This window comes from Microcaecilia unicolor, chromosome 2, assembly GCF_901765095.1.
Source record: "Microcaecilia unicolor chromosome 2, aMicUni1.1, whole genome shotgun sequence".
NCBI classification, from domain to species: Eukaryota; Metazoa; Chordata; class Amphibia; order Gymnophiona; family Siphonopidae; genus Microcaecilia; species Microcaecilia unicolor.
Window position 1 is genome coordinate 385,887,180 of NC_044032.1, and position 15,577 is coordinate 385,902,756.

At 43.3% G+C, this 15,577-nt stretch overlaps 1 protein-coding gene across 2 annotated transcripts in view; it reads right to left on the reverse strand.

Annotated features, from left to right (window-relative positions):
- ANTXR2 (ANTXR cell adhesion molecule 2) overlaps nucleotides 1-15,577 on the reverse strand; it is a 437,579-nt gene that overhangs the window by 406,241 nt on the left and 15,761 nt on the right. For both annotated transcript variants that reach the window (XM_030190557.1, XM_030190556.1), the window contains exon 3: nucleotides 209-280. In XM_030190557.1, the coding sequence (XP_030046417.1) occupies nucleotides 209-280 (72 nt within the window). The remainder of the gene's footprint in view (nucleotides 1-208; nucleotides 281-15,577) is intronic.

Sequence of the window (15,577 nt, forward strand, 5' to 3'; positions counted from 1 at the left end):
TTTGGACACAAATTATGAATTACGGTCATACGAAATGTTTAAACAATTGCAAAGTATTTTGAAACTATGTAAGGGGTCCCATTTTTTCCGGACACTGTGCAGAACGGGGGTGGGATCTATTAGATATCAGCTGTATAACTGCTGCAAGCTTACTGCTAGCATTACCATCGCATCTTACTCTTCAGCATCAAAATAATAAAGGACTAACCTGTCTCCAGTTAATTCCATGATGATACGCGCTTGTGTGGAAAACACTATAAAGGACAACCTCATTCGGGGGCTACAAAGAAAACAAAGAAACAAGTTCATGGTAAGATAATTTCCTAAAACCTAGTACAGTTTGGCAAAACAAAAAAAGATGCACAGAGTTTCAACAAACATTCCAAACACAAAAAGGGGATGAATTAGCACAAGTTTAAAAACCATTATCAAGCGCATCAATTATCAAGGCTGCAACCACAGAGGGTAATCTATGCCCGTGCAACTGTTTTTAGGTGTTAAGAAGGTGCTTAATTGGAGCATAGTCCAGTGGCGTAGCAACGTGGGGCTAGGGGTGCCTGGGGGCCCCCCATATTTTATGTGGGCCCCTGCTTTTGCTGGCAGTTGTCCCCAACCCCCGCCAGCTGAAGCGCTCTCAAGCGCGTTGCCTGCCCTGCTCTGTCTTCCCCTCACTTCCGGCATGCTCTTTTTAGTGAAACTGAGCATGCTCAATTTCACTAAAAGGAGCGTACAGGACATGAAGGGAAGACAGAGCAAGGCAGGCAACGCTGCGGCGCCAAAGACCAGTGCCTGACAATGTATTTGCTTGACAAGGTATTTGCTGCGGCAGTGGGTGGGGAACAGTGGGGGGGCAGTGAGGAGGCGGTGGCGGGGCGGCAGACCAAAATGTGCCCCCCCCCCACCTCAGGCTCTGGCCCCCTCCCACCGCGAGGTCTGGCTACGCCCCTGGCATAGTCTATAAAGAAAAATGGGCACCTGCTTTTCTTTACAGCAATTCACAGAGCAGTTACAGTTGTACTCAACTTTGGTGTTTTTCTGGATTAATATTTTGCTTTCAAGCAGTTTGTACCACAGTCCAAACAGCATACCTCTTTGGCGCATTTACGTTGATAGTCTTTTTAACGACTGCATCTACTTGTTTGACAATTTTGTGAAGAAATCTTTGCTATTCTTGGATTCTATCATATAAAAACATAGTAACATAGTAGATGACGGCAGAAAAAGACCTGCATGGTCCATCCAGTCTGCCCAACAAGATAAACTCATATGTGCTACACACGGATTCCTGAGGCAGGCACTTTAGCCGAAACACAGTGACTTGTTAACATTTTTAATACCACCTCATTCATGGAATAAAGTGTACATGACATTTTTTTCTCTCCCTGGTATTATTGGAAGAGCTGTGTTGATCACGCTACTCTAGGAGTGAGTACTTGCCATAGGGCTGGTGTAAATGCTCACGCCTAGATTGTGAAAAGTAGGAACACAGGTTATAGCATTTTATGATCTATATGGATAACTTTGCATCCCGTCTACACTCCACCCAAAGTCTGTTCATGTGAATGCCCATTTACAATGTACACCATCACATCTAGGCACATTTTTACAGAATAGCACTTGGCCAGAAAATGGTCATTTATGTGTGTGTGTTTATTTATTTATTAATTTCTTTGATACAATCGCATAAATGATTAGGATACAGAATCTAGACGGCTCCTTATAGAATTATATATGCACCGTCCACTCACACATCTTAAACATACATTCATAAATGACAAAAGATATGGAGAAGAGCTACAGTTAAAGCCTCGGCACTGCGGCTCACAAGTTGCAAACTTGTGCTAACTCAGCTGTGTCTGTTACTACTCGTCCAATAAATGCACATGTATTTTTCTGAATGAATTTTCTAGTATGCATGTGTCGTCTCATTAACGTTGGGCCCGATATTCAGACCGCAGGAGGAAGCCTGGCTAAATCCCGCGGTCGGCAGTCAGCCCGGATACTCAATGCCTGGCCATTTCTAGTGACCGGCATTGACCAGTTTAAATTTAACCAGCCAAGCCGATATTCAGCACTAGCCAGTTAAGTTTAAACCAGCCAAAGATATTTCAGGTATTTCGGTGGCCTAATTTGCACAATATAACCAATTATCTGCTAAGCACTAACCGGCAATATTCAGTGGGAGATAACCGGCTATTTCCTGCTGAATATTGCTGGATAGCCGGTTAAGTGCTATTTAACCGGACAGCAGCCATTCTTGACCAGTTAAATGATTTAAATATCGTGGGGGGGGGGGGGGGGGAGGATTGTCTTAAAGCAGTGATTCTCAAATCTGTCCTGGAGGACTGCCAGTTACTTGGGTTTTCAGGATATCCACAAATCAATATGCAATGCATGAGATAACTTTACAAGCCTACCACCTCCATTATATGCAAATCTCTCTCATGCATATTCATTTCATATGTTAACATCAACTGAGTAAATCCTTTCTCATAGTTACACACTGTCACAAAATAGTAACTAATTACTATGCTATGTTAATTCACTTTATTCAACATTTCTTTAAATATATAAAATTTCTTCTCACAATCTTAATCATGCACTCCTCTCATTCTCACCAAAAAAAAGTTTGAAGAATAATACATTTCTTCTATCCCCAGAGTTTTTAACACATATGTGTTTAAACAGCTCTTTAAAAAAAAAAAAATCCAAACAATAACATGCTATTCATTTGGGATATCCTCAAAACCTGATCAGCTAAGCTGGTAGTCATCCAGGACAGGTTTGAGAATAACCGCCTTACAGTGTCCATCCAGCAGTCTGATCGGCTGCTTCTAAAATCAAATTTCAAGGAGAACCCAAAAACAATCACAGTCTGAGCAGTCACTTGTAAAGTGTTTATTTCTTTGGAAACAGCAGAATCCATTCAATGCTCAGGAAATATGTGTGAGGCTAAGCAGAATGTGAAGGAGAACATCTCAGGGAGGAGGCTAATGCAGAGGAAGCAGAAAATTTCATCAACAGTCCCTTCGCAAGACAACAGTTTGCACCAGATGGAGACTTTAAATCATTTCATTTGCATGCAAGCTCCTGGCAGACGTCTCTTCAGGGCAGATGATATCATGCACATGACCCGGTGAATGGAACTCAGCTTTGTGCTAAGGTTTTACAAAATGCACAAGCAGATCAAATATAGCTTCCATGCTCAGGACTTCACCTGGTTTCAGAGAAAGCCACCCCTCTAACAACTACTTCTGTTCAGCCATTACTTGGGTTACAAATCACCACACATGCTGCAATGAGATCTACCAGATTTGGAGACTGCAAGCTTAAATTGTGACTGCTGCTAACACATCTGCTCTGAACAGTTCAGCTCTGATTAAACGTTTTTTTGTTTTTTTTTAATAATTATTTTGTGGAAAAATGTAAATTACACTGAGTAAGCACCAGTGATTCCAGTTTATATATTTGAAACTCTCCAAGGAAGCATCAATATGGCTTCTTTTTTTTCTTTTCTTCCCCTTTAGCTCTCAATCTTTGATCCCCTGTAACTAAATGAGCCTGCAAATAGGTGGGAAAATGTGGGATACAAATGTAACAAATAAATAAATGGTGTTGACTCTGGGAACTCTTGCTGGCCCAACAGTTAATGCCCCCCCCCCCCCCCCCCCAGTACTACTCATTGGATAGCAGAGATGTCACTCTAGTAGCAACCATCCTCTCTTTCTTTCCTAGGCCTCAGCATAGCATCTCGCCCTATTGGACAGGGAACTAGAATTCAGATCCACCATACTGCAGCATACAATGATGTGATCTAAGCCACAGTGTGTCTCCAAATATCAGGGGCAATTCTATAACATAAGATGGAAGTCCTACAATGAGGCACGCTTACCCCCCCCCCCTAACTCTATAAAAAGCGCTCAAAAATGAGCACACAAATTTGGGCATGTGCCCAATTTGCGACGTATTTTAATTGAATAACAAGTTAATTAGCACCAATAATTGGCTTTTTAACAAGCAATTATTGGCACTAATTAGATTCAACTAACACGTACAAATTTAGGCGCAAGATCCACACCTTAATTTTAAGCACAGGTTAGAAAAGGGAGTGCAGAAATGGGACGGCCGTGGGCAGATAGGGTGCGTGACTTTTAGTTGCCTGCGTAATTATAGAATAAGGGGGCTCCGTGCCTAAATATAAGCGTGGGCATTTGCACCACATTTTCTGGAAATGGCCATGCGTAAATGTAAGTGTGATTCCTGGGCTTAAGTACTATTCTATAAACCACACCTAACGTTAGGTGAAGTTTATGAAATGCCTCTATGCACTTTATTTTCAGCACCGATTTTCTAGGCGTGATTTATAGAATCCCTCCTTAGTGTCAATTCTATCATGGCACTTAGGCATACCTAAGCCATTATAGAATATTAGCGTGAAGTTACGTTGGCACACCATAACATTGGTACGTCCACTCAGCTCAATGGTTGGTTAAGTTGGGGCACCTAAGTGCACCACGCAATGCATGGAACTGGTGGAGGGGCATAATCGAAAAGGGCGTCCACGTTTTCCTGAGGATGTCCTCGCAGGACGTCCCGGTGAAGGGGCGGGGAAACCCGTATTATTGAAACAAGATGGGCGTCCATCTTTCGTTTCGATAATACGATTGGGGATGCTCAAATCTTGACATTTAGATCGTCCCTAGAGATGATCGTCCTTAGACTTGGTCATTTCTGATTTTCGGCAATAATGGAAACTAAGGACGCCCATCTCAGAAATGACCAAACGCAAGCCATTTGGTCGTGGGAGGAGCCAGCATTTGTAGTGCACTGGTCCCACTGACATGCCAGGACACCAACCGAGCACCCTAGGGGGCACTGCAGTGGACTTCAGAAAAAGCTCCCAGGTACATAGCTCCCTTATCTTGTGTGCTGAGCCCCCCAAAACCCACTCCCCACAACTGTACATCACTACCACAGCCCTTATGGGTGAAGGGGGGCACCTAGATGTGGGTACAGTGGGTTTCTGATGGGTTTTGAAGGGCTCACATTTACCACCACAAGTGTAACACATAGGGGGGGGGGGGTGGGCCTGGGTCCGCCTGCCTGAAGTGCACTGCACCCACTAAAACTGCTCCAGGGACCTGCATACTGTTGTAATGGAGCTGGGTATGATATCTGAGGCTGGCATAGAGGCTGGCAAAAAATATTTTTTTAATTTTATTTTTTTGAGGGTGGAAGGGGGTTAGTGACCACTGGGGGAATAAGGGGAGGTCATCCCCAATTCCCTCCAGTTGTCATCTGGTCAGTTCAGACACCTTTTTGTGGCTTGGTTGTAAGAAAAAAAGGACCAGGTAAAGTCGCCCAAGTGTTCATCAGGGATGCCTTTTTTTTCCCCATTATGGGTCGAGGACGCCCATGTGTTAGATACGCCCAAGTCCCGACCTCGCTATGCCTCCGACACGCCCCTGGGAACTTTGGTCATCCCCGTGACGGAAAGCAATTGGGAACGCCCATAATTGGATTTTGATTATACTGATTTGGGTGACCCTGAAAGAAAGACGCCCATCTTGCGATTTGTGTCAAAAGATGGGCGTCCTTCTCTTTCGAAAATAAGCCTGACAGTGTTCTTTCTATAAGCTGTGCACATCACTTGGCAACATAGTCCACCTATGCTCCACCCACATATACACCCCCCTCACAGTAACGCACTAAGCAACTTTGGTGCATACTTTATAGAACATCTAGCACTTATGTGCATAAATGACAGTTACTGGCGCCTGTGACACGCATATGTGGAGTGGAGGTGTGGCCTAGTGGTTAGAGCACCGGTCTTGACATCCAGAGGTGGCTGGTTCATCCAGAGGTGGCTGGTTCAAATCCCACTGCTGCTCCCAGGGCTGCCAAGAGGGGAGGCTAGGGGGGACAAAATTCCCCGGGCCCGGGCCTCCAAGGGGGCCCGGCGCTGGGGTCAGGCCGCCGGCGCTACAGTTCCCGGTCTCACCTGCCTGCCTCCTCGGCTCCAGGCTCCCTGCATTCAAAGTGGCAGTCACAGATCGCCTCCCTTCGGGCCTTCCCTCCCTGTGTCCCGCCCTCGCGGAAACCGGAAGTTAGATCAGACAAGGGCGCGACACAGGGAGGGAAGGCCAGAAGAGAGGCGATCTGCGACTGCCACCTTCAATGCAGGGGGCCTGGAGTCGTGAAGGCAGGCAGGTGAGACCGCAGACTGCAGCGACTGATGTCTCTGTTGATCACCCTCCCCTCACCTATCCACACCTATCCTGTTAGAATATCAATGATATGCTTTGATGTCCCCATGCATACCTCCTACCCACCCCCATCCTGTCAGACTGTCATAGTAATGCTTGAATGTTTTCACTTATATACACTGTCAGCTAGCACATTTGCTTATTTCCGATCTGACGAAGAAGGGCAACCTTCGAAAGCTAATCAAGAAATGTATTAAGTTATGTCCAATAAAAAAGGTATCATCTTATTTTCTTTTCCATGTTTTATTTTGTTTGATTTCTATTGATCACTATAAAGTAGGATTGCTACAGCTCTGCCTTATGCAGTACTGTTAATGGATTATTGTGCCTTTATTTCATCAGGGTTAGAGAATGACAAAGGGACGGGGACCCACGGTAACCATGGAGATGGGGACAGAGCCCCTGAGGACAAGGTGGGGACAGAGCCCATGGGGGCGAGGCGGGGATGGGAACAGATCCCGCAGGGATGGGGACGGGGATGAGGACGGAGCCCATGAGGACGGGGACACATTTTGTCCCCGTGTCATTTGAAGCCTGTTAATAAACTGGACTGTTTATGTTTGAGTGATGTAGATGATGATATTTTGATTTTTTTTGGAAAAGCAAGCAAACATGCTGGCCACAACTAGCAAAATTTGCATGGGGGATCCTGTTCATTCCTGCTACCAGCACATCTTCTGAGAAGACATATTCTATTGCAGGAAGAGCTAGACTGAATCCTGAGATTATTGATGACTTATTCATCCACAGATTAAAAAATCATAACAGTGCTTAATAGGGCATATTTCTCCCACGCTAGGGCATACAGAGCAGATTGTTTTTTATACCCCTGGACATTTTAACAGGGTGAATTAGGATTCCTTGGGGTAGTAGAAGCCAGCTATTGTTGAGGTTGGAAAGGTAGAGGGTGGTGGTGGTGGTGGTGGTGGTGGGGTTATTATAGTTACTCGTTGTTATTATTGTTTTCTATTTGTGATTTATACACAACAGTTGCACAACATATTGTTCCTTTTTATACCTTAATAAAAAGATTTAAATATAAAATCATAAATGTTCGAGGCTTCTGCAGATGAGGACAGAGCCCATGGGGATGGGGCGGGGACAGAACCTGCAGGGATGGGGCAGGGATGGAGACAGGGCGGGGACGGGGGGGGTCAAACTTTGTCCCATGTCATTCTCTAATCAGGGTGCCATGCTCTAGTCACACCCTGCCAGCAGCACCAGTAATAGGAACTGACATTGCAAAGAACATCGGGATTTAAGGAGAGGAACAGGGGAGAGTAGGAACCATCAACCAGAGGGCAGGCGAAAAAAGCTAAAAATTATCAGCAATAAATTAAAGACCAATCAAACTCAGGGTACTTCCTTCAGAACACAATTTTAACAGTGAAAATATTTTCTCAGTGACCCTTAATAAAAGACTTTACATGTATTTGTTTTACATGGAGCCATGGAAATGAGCCCAAAATAATTAATGGTGGGAAAAGTTCATAGTGACCACAAATCAAGATGTCAGGATAAACCAAGCACAAATTAACCTGGTTTAACTGCATCTAGTGAGCTTCAAAAATAACTAGAAAAGAAAACTGCTGGTTATTTGCCAACACTGACTTGAGAGGAGTAGCAGGGAATATGCAACCTGATTCCTTACAAGAAGTCTGCAATCATTTCCCTCTGTAACAATAATTATATCAGTCTTTTATAAAATAAATAAATGGTCAGAGTACAAGGACACACCCTACGCTCAACTACTGATTCAACGGTACTATCCAAGGCAGAGTCTTGTAGGGTTATTTTTCAGACCTGTCTGATCCTTCCCAGCCATCTTCCACTACCAATGATTTCACTATGTGCTATCATGATCACTGCAGGACCACAGAGCCTCTGAGCGGGCATGCTTTCAGGGAAGTCAAGGCATGGGAGAGAAATCATAAGTACAAGCTGTAACATGCAAACAAATCTCAGTACTGTTCAGTAACTCATTGCAAGTAATATACCATGCCTTTCTTTGTATTGTTGTTCGACTATTTTTACTGCTGTAATTGCCTATTGCTCGTGTTTGATCTATTCTTACTGCACACCGCCTTGAGTGAATTCCTTCAAAAAGGCGGTAAATAAATCCTAATAAATAAATAAACTCACCATGAGCTAAATCCAAATAAATAAATATAAACATGAAGACCACAGGTGCCAATGCACAGTAATAGGTAGGTGTTAGAAGGGATGGGCATTTATTTTGAAATGAAAAACTTGGTGGTCCTTTTATAAAGGCATGCTAGCTTGAGGCTAGTGCTGCTGGCTGCCATTTGGAAGAGCACTGGTTAAGGGATCCCTGCCAGCCACAGAAAGAGTGCCACAATTTTGGGTGGGATTGAGTCCAAATTAGGTGGGTCATGGCCCACCCAGGCCACATCACTGACTCCCATCTGTAAAATACACACTATGCAAGATATGTGCATAGACACAAAATAGTGTGTATGTGAATTTTTGACATTTATGCACATACATGCAACATATGCATGAATATGCCAGCATCCTAATCATTTGCATGTGTAATCAGCATGTCAATGCTATAGCATTACCTCCTATGTGTGTGTGTTTCTGTGTATATGACAGAGGCAAGAGCTATTCTGCAAAAAGGACTTAAGGCTTGGAGTATTTGTGTGTGTACATAGTAACATAGTAGATGACAGCAGAGAAAGACCTGTATGGTCCATCCAGTCTGCCCAACAAGACAAACTCATATGTGCTACTTTATGTGTATACCTGACCTTGATTTGTATCTTCCATTTTCATAGCACAGACCATAGAAGTCTGCCCAGCACTAGTCCCGCCTCCCAACCACTAGCCCCGCCTCCCCCACCGACTCTGCCACCCAATCTCCGCTAAGCTTCTGAGGATCCATTGCTTCTGAACAGGATTCCTTTATGTTTATCCCACACATTTTTGAATTCTGATACCATTTTCATCTCCATCACCTCCCGCAGGAGGGCATTCCAAGCATCCACCACTCTCTCCGTGAAAAAATACTTCCTGACATTTTTCTTGAGTCTGCCCCCCTTCAATCTCATTTCATGTCCTCTAGTTCTACCACCTTCCCATCTACAGAAAAGGTTCGTTTGCGGATTAATACCTTTCAAATATTTGAATGTCTGTATCATATCACCCCTGTTTCTCCTTTCCTCCAGGGTATACATGTTCAGGTCAGCGAGTCTCTCCTCATATGTCATGTAACGCAAATCCCATAACATTTTTGTAGCTTTTCTTTGCACTACTTCAATTCTTTTTACATCCTTAGCAAGATACGGCCTCCAAAACTGAACACAATACTCCAGGTGGGGCCTCACCAACGACTTATACAGGGGCATCAACACCTCCTTTCTTCTGCTGGTCACACCTCTCTCTATACAGCCTAGCAACCTTCTAGCTATGGTTACCGCCTTGTCACACTGTTTCGTCGCCTTCAGATCCTCAGATACTATCACCCCAAGATCCCTCTCCCCATCTGTACATATCAGACTCTCACCACCTAACACATACGTCTTCCGTGGATTTCTACTCCCTAAGTGCATCACTTTGCATTTCTTCACAATGAATTTTAATTACCAAACCTTAGACCATTCTTCTAGCTTCTGCAGATCCTTTTTCATATTTGCCACTCCCTCCCGGGATATTCTAGAGGTAGCTTCAAGTAGTTTGTGCTTGTGCTGATGACAGAGCAGTCGCCAGTTGAACTGATGTTTATGTGTGAGAGAGTGAAATGGAGGGTATATGTATGAATGTCTGTGGACTTGTTGATTTCCAGACAAGTTATTTTTCAGCTTATCCACATAACTTTCCTTTGTGAACTCAATTTATGCATGTAAGTTCCACAATATAAAAATGAGCTTATTTGGACTCAGACCTATAAATGAACACAATACCCACCTATTTTCCAGCTCTATGGAACTTACATGCATACATTTTCTAGCAATTAAAAAAGTTAAGTGACTTGCAAACAGGAAACACTCAGAAACCATTCTCAACATAAGGCACAGTCTGCCACTTCCTGTAAAGAACATCTATAAATTATGATATTCAAAAGAAAATATATGTTCACTGGCAGCAGGTGACCATATAAATGGATTTATCCATCAATACAGATAGTATCTGGCTGAAAACCCCTCTAAATGGCCCGATACTATCCATATAGTGAGCAGCCAGGTTTCAGGTGAAGCAGGGACGGGATGGAGAAATTATCAAAACACTGGTGAATTTCAGAAGTTGACACTGCATCCAACATATTTTCAGTGCCACTGATTATATGTGTAGTGGTACAAATATACATTATTAATGTAAATGCCAAAGTATAAATTAAAGCAGTGGCTACCAACACTGAACATTGGTCCATTAGCACTTTATCTTAAGGAGATTATCCAGCTTATTTTCGAAAGTGATGGGCGCCTATATTTCGACCCAAATCGGGAGATGGGCGCCCATCTCGCAAAGGTGCCCAAATCGGTATAATCGAAAGCTGATTTTGGGCGCCTTCAACTGCAGTCTGTCGCGGAAAAGGCCAAAGTTGATGGGGCGTGTCGGAGGCATGTCGGAAGCGGGTCTGGGGCGTGGTTATCGGCCGAGGAGAGATGGGCGCCTTCAGCCGATAATCGAAAAAAATGGGCATTTGTAGCGCAAATTTAGGTCACTTTTTTTGGACCCTTTTTTTCCACGAAGAAGTCCCAAAAAAGTGCCCTAAATGACCAGATAACCACCAGAGGGAATCGGGGATGACCTCCCCTGACTCCCCCAGTGGTCACTAACCCACTCCCACCAAAAAAAAAAAAGACCTTTAAAAACCTTTTTCCAGCCTGTATGCTAGCCTCAAATGTCATACCCAGCTCCATCACAGCAGTATGTAGGTCCCTGGAGCAGTTGTTAGTGGGTGCATGCACTTCAGGCAGGTGGACCCAGGCCCATCCCCCCCTACCTGTTACACTTGTGCTGGTAAATGGGAGCGCTCCAAACTGCCCCCAAAACCCACTGTACCCACATCTAGGTGCCCCCCTTCAGCCATAAATGCTATGGTAATGGTGTAGAGTTGTGGGGAGTGGGTTTTGGGGGGGATTTGGGGGGCTCAGCACACAAGGGAAGGGAGCTATGGACTTGGGAGGTATTTTAATTTTTTTTTAATTGTTACAAGTGCCCCCTAGGGTGCCCGGTTGGTGTCCTGGCATGTGAGGGGGACCAGTGCATTACGAATCCTGGCCCCTCCCACGACCAAATGCCTTGGATTTAGTCGTTTTTGAGCTGGACGCCTTCAGTTTTCATTATCGCTGAAAACCGATATCGACCAGCTCAAATCCGCACAAATCCGATGCATTTGCCCGGCACAAACCGTATTATCCAAAAAAAAAGATGGACGGCCATCTTTTTCAAAAATACGGTCTGTCCCGCCCCTTCACGTACCCGTTCTCGGAGATAGACGTCCATGGAGATGGGCGTTCGCGTTTGATTATGCCCCTCTATGGATAACAGTACTTTGTGGAAGACATGTGAGCCATATACTTGAACATGTATGCTGATGCTTGTTACTGTTAACTTGTTAAGCTGGCTAATTGCTTTATTTTAGCCATTTGTTATCATTTATAAAACACAATAAAAAATATTAGAACTAAAAAAAAAAAACCCTTGTATATTTTTCATGTTTTGCTATCTAAAAAATATAATTCAAAATGCATTAAGTACCTTATATGCTCATACATATAAATCAAAAAATGCCTTCAATAGCACAGGATTATCCTAGCCTGGGTCACATAAAATTAATAGCAGCTAATAAAATTAATCCCTCACCCCTCATCCCCATGCATGATCCGGCATCTCTCTCTCCACTATCCTCCCTCCACCCACCCCCATGTACCTTCAAACTTGTCTTCTAGAGAGCAGCGGTAGTGCAATGATATACCTAGGCTGCCTACTACTACTACTACTACTACTTAGCATTTCTATAGCACTGCCAGGGTTACGCAGCGCTGTACAAGTTTAACATGGGGAAGGACCGTCCCTGCTCAGAAGAGCTTACAATCTAAAGGTTACAAACTATGTAGTCAGTGTAGGTATCATGAGTGGGGAAGGAGGTTATGCGCCAAAAGCAAGGGAGAAGAGATGGGCTTTGTGTAAGGACTTGAAGATGGGCAGGGAGGGCGCATGACGTAAGGGCTCGGGAAGGCTGTTCCAGGCATATGGTGATGCGAGGCAGAAGGGGCGGAGTCTGGAGTTAGCGGTGGTGGAGAAGGGTACAGATAGGAGTGCCTGTGGCAGTCTCTCTGTAAAAACTGATTTTGTCTCATGAGATCCGAGTGAATTACCTTTGATTGTACACACCATGGGTGAATTGGCTACATTTCAACTGTTCTAGGAATATATATTGTCTAACGAATTCCTAGACCCCTGATGCAGGCCGATAGGGCTGAAACACGACTCGTGTGGGGTCGCATATTTTACTGATTTGAATAAAAGACTTTGCTGTGGACACCGTCTGAGAGAGGTCTTTTTACTCCACTTGTCTTTGCTTGGTATATAATCGATCAAACCAGCTCATATGGTAAACAGAAGGATGGTGATTTGGGGGTTGCGGGATTTGGTTGTGAAGGGCTTTATGGACTGAATTGTTATTCTTATGGCTTTAGCCTTGTGTCACCGCAGGCTGAAAGATTAAATTCAAACTGGGGTATACATATAAAGTATCGTATACCGTGTAGAATGAGTTTATCTTGTTGGGCAGACTGGATGGACCTTTCAGGTCTTTATCTGCCGTCATTTACTATGTAAATGCAATATCATTTGGTACTGTTGAAATAACTGACTAGTATAGCACCATCTAGTAAATAATTTGCCGATTGGGTAATTTTTCTTAATGCGTTGGATGTGATGGTACAAATAATAGAATAAAGTTGCAACCAAGTTGGACACTATTTGAATGTTAAGATTGGTATAAAATACCCTTTGCCCAAAATAAACATGTATTTATTTTGGGCAAAGGGGATGGGAGTGAAAATGCCTACGTTATGGCTGAGGCTTGTTTTCTCTTTTTCCCAAAACAACACTCTCATAGTAAGGCAATTAGCTGTACAGTAAGTTATCTTTTCTGAACTTGCAACCTGATGGCATTTCTTCCATTACAAACATGTGCTGTCCACTGTCCCCATGAGCTGGAGTCTCAGCACTGAAAAGTACTATCATTCCTCAACTCTGCTCCAGTTCAGGAGGGCTCATTCCCACTCTTCTCTCACAGAATCCAGAGTAGAAAGTAGTACTGTTTAGCTATGAATCGTACAGGGAAAAGACCAGCAGTAGTTTACAAACTGGGTAACCCCTCTTCTCTTTGTAAAAGCAATGGCCATACAATAAGACATCCAGTCACAAGCTGATTATACAGATAGACAAAATAAGGGTTTCAGGAAGTATGAACAAATTGTTCCCTCTGAAAATTGTTCCTTTACACTTGACTGCTTCATATACTCTGTTACAAATGAACGCTAACGTACTACCACTTCATTTCTCTTGCCGAAATGAACTTTTATATTTGACTGTCTAACTTACTCTATACTTTACTCTATTAGATCTGAACTTTAATACAACACCACTCTGTATTTCTCATCCCGGAAACGGCGATCGCCACAACGGCATAATGTAAGCCACATTGAGCCTGCAAATAGATGGGAAAATGTGGGATACAAATGCTACAAATAAATAAATAAGTGTTTTTGTATCTACAGACTCCTTGACCCGGAGCATCTGAACTGACCAGCATGTTCATAACAGTTCAAGAAACATCTGGGGAGTGGGCTACAAAACTTTGGGAAGGAAAGTGTTCCACCTAGGTTTCAAATCCACATTCTGCGTAGTTTCATAAATACTATGCTATGCTATGCTATGCTAGGGAGCTTATAGCCTGCCGTATCCCCAAATTTTAGGTTCACTGCTGGATAGAATAAGAGTAACTGATATAACCCGTCAGGACTAATTACAAATAGCTGCTTCCTAATTCAACTTAGTTCAAATATTTAGGAAAAAAAAGTTTTCAAGAACTTCCCGAAAGTGGAAGTAACACAACGAAGAGCACTCAATGTGGAAACTAAAAAGAATAAGACCTTTCTTCCCAAGGAGTGTTTTCCGCAACCTGGTACAATCAATGGTGCTCAGTCATCTAGACTACTGCAACGCACTATTTGCCGGCTGCAAAGAACAAATAATCAAGAAACTACAGACAGCCCAGAACACTGCAGCTAGACTCATATTTGGCAAACCAAAATTTGAAAGTGCCAAGCCTCTACGAGAAAAACTACACTGGCTCCCACTTAAGGAACGCATCACATTCAAAGTATGCTCACTAGTTCACAAAATCATCCATGGAGACGCACCAGCTTATATGTCTGACCTGATAGACCTACCACCTAGGAATGCCAAAAGATCATCCCGCACATTCCTTGATCTACACTTCCCCAGCTGCAAAGGAATGAATTACAAACTAATGCATGCGTCAAACTTTAGCTACCTGAGCACACAGTTATGGAACGCACTGCCACGCAGCTTAAAATCGATCTACGAAAGAACTTCCAGATATCACTGAAGGCCCATCTCTTTAATAAAGCATACCACAAAGATCAACCAATGTGAATATGCACAACTCGCCTATCTATGTTTAGAACTGTTTCTCAAATATCTGCTTGTATACTATAACTTTGTTTAATTATCATCATGCTGACCAAGACTCTGTAATACTAAATGTTTATTTACTAACATTCTTCCACTACTCATGATGTATTGAAGCCACTTTGAGCCTGCAAAGAGGTGGGATAAGGTGGGATACTCATTCCAAAATTTCACTGGAATTTATAAAAAGAGATTTAAATCTCAAATTACTTACAGATGGAAAACTCAAAAGAAACTGATTGCATTTATGATGCTCTGTATCTGAACCTAACAACCACCCCCCCCCCCCCCCCCCCCCCGTTTACAAAGCCATGCTAGTGGCCTGCCGGTGGGTACACTAATGCTGACTGCCCATTCATTCTGAATGGGCGGCAACTGCTAGCGAGGCTTTCTAAACAGGGGAGTATGTGATCAATGTGATTAGACCATCTGGACAATGACCTTCTAAGATTTTACTGAGCAAAAAAGAAGCAGATTGCCAAAAAATATTCAGAAAATATCCAATTTATTCACCACTAAAATAATAGATAGTTAAAAAGTCTGACACGGCCATGTTTCACCCTCCCAAAGGGCTGTGTCAGAGGCTTGCAACAGAACTGTCAATAAACATACAAAGACAT